Genomic DNA, 8,147 nt, shown 5'->3' with positions numbered 1-8,147 from the left:
GCCAAGAAAACAAACAGATTCATCCTGGAGAGGGTTTAACCAGGCTGCTCCTTGGAGGCAAGGATTCTGGGGCTTCATCTGACATACTTTGGCCATGTTGTAAGGAGGGACAGGTCCTTGGAGAGGGACATCATGCTTGGGAGGATAGAGCGATGGCGCAAGAGGGGGAGACCCTCTATGAGGTGGATTGATTCAGTGACGATGGTAATTGGAATGGGTGTGTCAGAGGCAGTTGAGATTGATTGGCACAGGATAGAGCAGGATTTAGGCCTGTTGTACATAGCGTCACTATGAGTCTCAAGTGACTCGATGGCACATAACAACAACAACAAGCCTAGCAAGTTAGGTGTACTTTGAACTGCCTTCTTCTCTTGTTTGGTAAGAGTTGCCCAGAGCACTGAGCAACTTTGGGGCTGAGCAGTGTAGTGGCTCCATGTCTGAAATGACCTCGGAAGGGTGGTGGGAGCATATGCCAGAGACTGCCCTGATGTGTTTAGGATGTGCTTACAGTATATGTTATTCTTTATGACTCTTATTTATTAACGGGAACACTTTTATAAGGATGCGAAGAAAGATGACAACAGTTGGTGTTTTCCTTTCCTTCTAGTCCCCTACAAAAGCTGTATATAATGCCAGACATTGGAACCATCCAGAGTCAGAAGAACTCCCTGGGCCACCAGTAGTAAAACCTCAGAATGTCACAGTAAGTGAACTAGGTCTTGATTTTTTTGTTTTTTTGTTTTTTTTTTTTTTTTGGTAAGTTGTAAATTAGTTAAGTCACTGTGTTTACAGTTGATAATTATTTTAGCCTTCTTCATCTAAACCTAATTTAAGTGACTGGAATATTAAGAACTGTAGGAAGAATAGCAGTTTTATTTTAGTGGTACTAGGCTAGAAATGAAAGCCTAGAAATGATATTGGCCCTTTTTCATTCCTGATCCACGTTTTATGGATCTATTTTATTTACTGTGTAATAGCAGACAGTTCATTTAAAGTTTGTTAGCCATTAAGAACTTTATTATAAATTGTGTCCTTTGTAGATTAAAAAAAAAACAAACAAAAAAACAACTTTTGTTTTTCAGAGCAGATTCAGTTCAAAACATTTAAAAAATTTTCTACCAGATTATTTTCTTGAGAATGACTGATTAAAACTGAGACTGTAGGCTCCTCTCCAGCAGTTGGCTCTGACTCAGGGCAGCCCTCTACCTGGTTTTAAGGCCATAAATTATAATGGAAGGAGACTGCCCACTTTCCTCCCATGGAGCTTCACAGCAACAGTCAAAATAACAGATCAGTCATTTGGACTGATTATCAGAGGAATGAGATTGTGTGTCTATATTTTTTATCAAAAATAGAAATTAAAAATATATGCATTTTTGAAAAATATAATATACTCTGTATTTATATGTATATAAAATGTTCCTTGACTTTGTTTTATGATAAAATATATGTTTTTTAATTGCCATTTTATTTTCTAAATATACACATCATTGACCTTAATGATTGCCATCATTCATTATTCAGTCATCACCACTCTCACTCCAGAGTGTTTTTCTCTTTTTATTCTTAAACATATTAAACATATTTTAAATACCTCTGGATGGAATAAACTCATCATTGTGTACATTAGTACCATATGTATACTGGTTACCAGCTTTTATTCTGCCCTTCATTACTTAAAAATATTGTAGTTTTCCAATTCTCTTTTCTTTCCATTATTTTTCTGTTTCATCCGTGGCTGCTCTCAATGTTAGTAATACAAATTTTTGTGATTTTTTTTTTTTTAATATTTTGACATTTTAACAGAAGTTTTAGAGCATTTGGATATATTTTTCCCCCCTAATGGTTCTGGAGACAGTAGATAAAAATTGTGTGAAATGAAAGATTAAAAGAGACCACAATGAATTCCTGAGTAATTCTTCATTGAACAGACGTGACAGTCTAACTTAATTATGCATGGAATTTTTAATATGCCTTGTGACCTTTGAGAAGCCTCTTTTTCCCCCCCACAGTAATGTTATTTACACTTTTTTTTAAGTTATATTTTTAGTATATTTATTTAGAACAACTAATTTAATACCTTTATTAATAGGTGAGGCTCTCTCCAAAGGAACCAATTCAAAAAGATGATGGTGTTTTTAAGGCTCCTGCACCACCACCCAAAGTGATAAAAACTGTGACCATACCTACTCAGCCCTACCAGGAAATAGTTACTGCACTGAAATGCAGAAAAGAAGATAAAGAAGTAAGCAGCTCTGTACTATTTTTTCTGCACAAGGATAGATTTTTGATGTTTAACATGTGACTTTACAATTTTGAACTAATCAGTACTAACAATGTTGAAACATGAACTAAGAATTACCTTGTCCTACACACCAGTATATTAGGATACTTATTGTTTTGTCTATTGCATTATCTAGTATACTTTTAAAGTACACTGAGCCCATGCAAATTCATTGTTACAAAAGAAGTGAATTTTTTTCCCCCCTCGGCAGTTATATACTGTTGTTCAGCATGTGAAACACTTCAATGATGTTGTGGAATTTGGTGAAAATCAAGAATTCACTGATGACATTGAGTACTTATTAAGTGGCTTAAAGAGCACTCAGCCTCTAAACACACGTTGCCTTAGGTAAGGTTCTTCTTTTTGTATTTGATAAGGATATGCATGCTATAATTCATGAAATTTTTCTGACTGTACGGTATATTGTCAAAGAAGTCAAACCTTGTGAATTTATTACTTTAGATGTAACTTTCAGTGTCTGATAATAAATTAAAACTTTATAAATTGCCTTAAAAAAGGATTGTATTCTACTTGGAGTTGTTAGGTGCTACTGAGAATATTTGATGCCCAGTGATCTCATGTGACAGTAAAACTGGCCCACAGGGTTTCCTGTGCTGTCACCTTTAATGTCACTTCCAGAACCCATGGGCGGGTTTCAACCACTCACTTCTTGGTTAGCAAAGTGGCACCAGTGCTAGGACTCCTGTATGTATAGTATGTTGTTATTTAATGTTGAGTTGAAACTGACTCATAGCTGACATCTTCCAGCAGGTTTTCAGAGCCATTTAATTACACAGGAGGAGACTGCCTATTTTTCTCCTGCAGAGCAGCTGGCAGATTGAAACGGTGTGCCTTTGGATTGGGAGCACAGCCACACAGCATACTTTTGGCTTCAGTTTTCACATATTTATCATCACACTGTGACTTTTTAGCCCTCTATGTATATAATGTAAATGCCAAATCCACTGCTATTAAGTCATTTCTGACTTAGAATGACCCTATGTGCAGTAGATCGAAACTGCCCCATCCTGCATTGTCCTCACAATATACTGTTACTATCTTTAGATTACTCCATCACGTTGCTGATATTCCTCCCCTTCACTGACTTTCTCCTTTTCCGTGAATAATGTCCTTTTCCAAAAACTGTCCCTTCTGATAACATGTCCAGAGTATGTGCAATGAAACCTCACCAACCTTATCTCTTAAGAAGCAACTTGGTTGTATTTCATCCAGTAAAGATTTGTTTGTTCTTTTCACAATATTCTTTGCCAACACAATTTGAAAGCATTAGTTCTTCTGTATTCCTTATTGTCAATTATCCAGTGAAAATTAATGGTGATAACTTAAGAATTATTGAATAAAATTGTTCACAGTACGTTTTTAGTATGACAGATGTCTGTTTCCAGTACTATTTCACATGTAAATTTGATAATTTTTGTATATTGGAAGCAGTATGAATGAACGTAGCTACGATTTTGTGCTTAGAAATACACGAAAGACAAATTGTGTTAATATATATGCACCTTATCGGAGGGTCACCTATGGGTCACTTCTGACACGACGACACACACAGCAAAACAACAATCTTGTACTAGGCCTCAGTAACTTTTCCATGTATTTGGTCGAGGATCTGCGTAATAGAGAACAACAAGGTGGATTGACACTAGGCTCCAGTGTGCCTGAGATGGTGAGGATTGGTCACTGTGAGTCCTAGCAGCTTCTAGGCCACACAGCAAGTACATGTTTATTGTGTAGTGATCTGTATAGCCAGAGTTTTGACAAACCCCAGTGTGTTTGTTTTGGTATCTCACAGAGTTAAAAACTAATGCACTAACTATTTTTTGCCATCTTAATCTAGTTTGTTTTCTTCTAGTGTTATTAGTTTGGCTACTAAATGTGCCATGCCCAGTTTTAGAATGCACCTGAGAGCACATGGAATGGTAGCAATGGTCTTTAAAACTCTGGATGATTCCCAGCACCATCAGGTATTTTTAAGTTTCTGAGCTTTAGAAACATTATTTATAAATTCTACACTATTTGGTTGTCAAAATCATGTTTTAGTCATGTGATTGCATGTATAGATATTTTCTAATTACAAATTAGTTTTATTTCTTGACTATATGGTGCTTAATATGCTAGATTTTTTTATTTAGTAAGTCACTTGAAGTTAATTTCTTTACAGTATTCCCCACCCTTCTTAACTTGTAATTTATACTGTCCAAACTATTTCATTACCATCCTATATTTGACATTTCTTTAAGCATTGGTTTTTCTCGAAATCAGAAGATACTGGGAATAATTATTAATAGCATGGAAAAGAAGTACTTTTAAAATATAGTCCTAATTAAAACCAAAAACATTTTGTCTGTCTATAGCTTTGTGGGAAACAATATTACATAAGAATGCTAATGAGGATTAGAAATAGATCTTCAGTAACACTTGCTGCTGGCTTTTCGGAAATAGTGTGTATTCCCCTAGTTAAACATATGTGGGTAATATATTTTCAATAATTAATCAGTTTTCTATTCTACTTGCCTTTTTTTACCTTCTAGTTTTAGAAATCCTGAATAGTTAAAGCTGCTTTCCGTTCTAGAATTGTCATTACCTACAGATTCTTTTTTTCTCCAGCAGTTTATAGTGTACAGTGTACTTTATGGTTGGATGAGAATATGGAAGATGCAGTCTGTTGAGTGTGTGTATATAGAGATAGTAATGTACTGTTGAGTCGGAACCAACTTAAAGCTGACCCTCCTCCAGTGAGCTTTCAGAGGCAGTAGATTACATGGGCGAAGTTTGCCCATCTTTTTCCTATGGTGGGTTCAGACCACATGCCTTTAGGTTGGCATTTGTATACATGTAGTATATTGTATATAGTCTGTGTACTGTATGTAGTAAGAGGAAGCTTTATGACCTAGTAGGTAAAGTAGTTGTACTTAACCCAAGTACAAGTACCAAAAGTACAAGTGGTTCTAATCTACCAGCTGCTCCATGGGAGAAAAATGGCCAGTTACCTCTCTTGTGATTTTCACTGAAAATCGGCTGTAGGGTCAGCTTTGAGTTGGTTCTGACGCAATGACACATACTAACAGCAGCATTGTATGTAGTCAATCTGGGACATAGCCATACTGTTTTCTTTTTCTTTTTGGAGAGGGGAGTTAACTGGTGGGGAGGGGTGGGCAGGGAGAAAAGTGTGGCAATGAATGAATGGAAATCCAAAACCTCTGTAAATGTCTATTAAAATTAATAAAAAAAGAGTAAAAAAAATTCCTTATTTTTATATATTGTGATACTGTTTAAAAATAAAATGGATGGATTAAAATTAAGATTAAAATCCAGGAAATTACATTTTTAATGTCAAATTAAAAAGATGGTTTTGTTATATTATTATTTATGGAAATTATGTCCATATGGAGATTAGGTGACAGAATTATTAGAATTAATTAGTAATCACCAGGTCTACATTATGTTTAACTCAGAGTGAATACAGTTTCATAACCAAGTCGTAACCAATACAGAATGATCAGTGCTGGGAAAGAGAAAAACAAGTAATTTACTTTGTGATCTTGGGAATGTGAATCTCCTATGGCCTCCACTGTGGTATCCTGGTTGCATAAAACAGCTTGCTATGTAAGCACTGAATCATCATCTGATCTGAAATTTGACTGTATTCACTGTATCATTAAGAATCAGGTATGAGCTGTAATGTAGTAAATTTTTATGTATTCATAGCTAATTAGTGTGGAGGGAGCTCTGGTGGCCTAGTGTTAAGAAGCTGCACTGCAATCTCAAAGGCGCACAGTTTGAATTCACAAGTGGTTCCACAGGAGAAGGGTAGATAGTTTCCTCCCATGCAGTTTTCTGTATCTGAAAACCCACTGGAAGAGGGTCAGCCATTGGTTGGTTTGAGCTCAACAGCACACTACAGCAGCAAGAAGCATTGTAGGCTAAACTGTTCATTTGGTGTAAAATGGCTGAAGAAAAAATATAATCTAGCTTTTGTTCTTCCAGTCATTCATGAAGAGAATAATGAGAGAAATTAACAGTATTTACTGGGGGTTGCATATACTGTTTTTGAGTATTTTCAGCACAATCAGCAATATTAAGTTTTTTACATTTATTACAATATTGACAATGAAAAATGTCAAAATAATATGACTGGAAATTGACCCTGATTGCATTTATGAACTCTTTTTTTCTTTTATCCATTTAAGAATCTGTCCCTTTGTACAGCTGCCCTTATGTATATATTGAGTAGAGATCGGTTGAACATGGACCTTGATAGAGCTAGCCTAGATCTTATGATTCGACTTTTGGAACTGGAACAAGATGCTTCTTCAGCTAAGCTACTGAATGAGAAAGACATGAACAAAATTAAAGAAAAAATCCGAAGACTCTGTGAAACTGTACACAACAAGCATCTTGATCTAGAAAATATAACGGTGAGTTTCTTCCTTTTATTATAAAATGAAAAATACTTTCTATAAAGTTTTTTTTTGATTGCTCAGTTCTGCAAGTAGTTAGCCATATGAATGGGGTAAATATTTTAGCTTTGGTTTACAATTAGAAAGATTCTCTTCAGGTTTAGTACTGAACACAGTTCCAGTCTCTATCTGAAATTTCTAAACTAGCTAGCTCATCTGTATTTCAGTTATTTGATAGTAAATAACTATAGATTTATTGCAGTTGAACTCATTTTTGTGCCTTTTTTTAAAAATTACTACATATTATCAGAAATTTATAGTCTTTAAATGCGAGGAAGATGCAGAGGATTTGCGTAGGCCCTACTGTCAAACAGTGGGTTATTTCAGGTTATTTATTACTGAATGTTCTGGAATGCCTTCTGGAATCTAAATCATTCAGAAAGAACTCTCAGATGGAAGTTTGGGCAGCACTTCCCTTTCACTGAGCAGTGTCTTCTATGTTTACTCATTGTCCAACTTTCAAATGCATAGGAAGCAATTGAAAAATACTGTGGGTTGGGTCAGGCATTCCTTAGTCTTTAAACTGATGTCATTGCTCTTTAACACTTTGAAGAGGTCCTTTAGAACACATTTTTTTAGTGCAACATTTTTTTTTCTTAACTGCTGCTACCATGTTTGTTGATTATGTATCTCAGTAAAATGAAATCCTTAAGAACTTTGATCTTTTCTCCATTTGTCAGATGTTGCCTAATATGTGATGTTCCATGTCAGTATACTGATCGAGCATTGTGTTGGTTTTTTTTTGGGTTTTGGGTTTTATTTTTTAAATTCAGGATTTTACTTGGGCATAATATTAATGATGCTGATTGATAAATTTCCACACTCTGTTGGATCAGCTTTTTTTGGAATGGGAACAAATAATCAATCTTTTCCAGTTAGGTGGCTGTCTTCCACATTTGTTGACTGGTGAGCACATCCTGGGCTGCATTTGTTTCCTGAAATACTATAATTGGTATTCCATCAGTTTCTGTGGTCTTGTTTTTATCAATGCCTTTAGTTTAGTTTGGACTTCTTTCTTCAGTACTATTGGTTCTTGATCATGCATTATTTTTGGACATGGTTGAGTGTCGACAGTTTTTTTTTGGTACAGTGAATATTCCTTTCATCATCTTCAATGCTTCCTGCAACATTGATATTTTGCCCAGATGGTCAGTCCTTCACTATTGCATCTTGACTTTTGAATTAAAAACGTCATCCAGTTTGAGAAATGCCCAATGTTTTTTTCTAACTCTACCTCTTTGGAATCACAGAAGCCAAGAAAGCTTCACATACAAGCTGTCAGATCATGGGTTGGACAATGGAAGATATTTTCTGAAGGGACTTGGCAGATGTGAAGGGTTATCCTGGTGGAGGGTGGAGCTGGGAAGTAAGTGGGTCAAGGC

The 8,147-nt window shown here is 35.6% G+C and overlaps 1 protein-coding gene across 1 annotated transcript in view; it reads left to right on the top strand.

Moving 5' to 3' along the window:
• LOC102860619 (wings apart-like protein homolog) overlaps window positions 1-8,147 on the top strand; it is a 124,986-nt gene that overhangs the window by 69,069 nt on the left and 47,770 nt on the right. Inside the window, 5 exon segments of the mRNA XM_006901021.1 lie at window positions 608-703; window positions 2,093-2,245; window positions 2,496-2,632; window positions 4,158-4,269; window positions 6,496-6,723. Of these exon segments, the coding sequence (XP_006901083.1) occupies window positions 608-703; window positions 2,093-2,245; window positions 2,496-2,632; window positions 4,158-4,269; window positions 6,496-6,723 (726 nt within the window).

The sequence above is a fragment of the Elephantulus edwardii genome, unplaced genomic scaffold (genome assembly GCF_000299155.1).
Source record: "Elephantulus edwardii isolate Elephantulus edwardi_28Jun2011 unplaced genomic scaffold, EleEdw1.0 scaffold00305, whole genome shotgun sequence".
Taxonomy (NCBI): Eukaryota; Metazoa; Chordata; class Mammalia; order Macroscelidea; family Macroscelididae; genus Elephantulus; species Elephantulus edwardii.
This window is presented reverse-complemented; position numbering and strand designations above follow the sequence as displayed.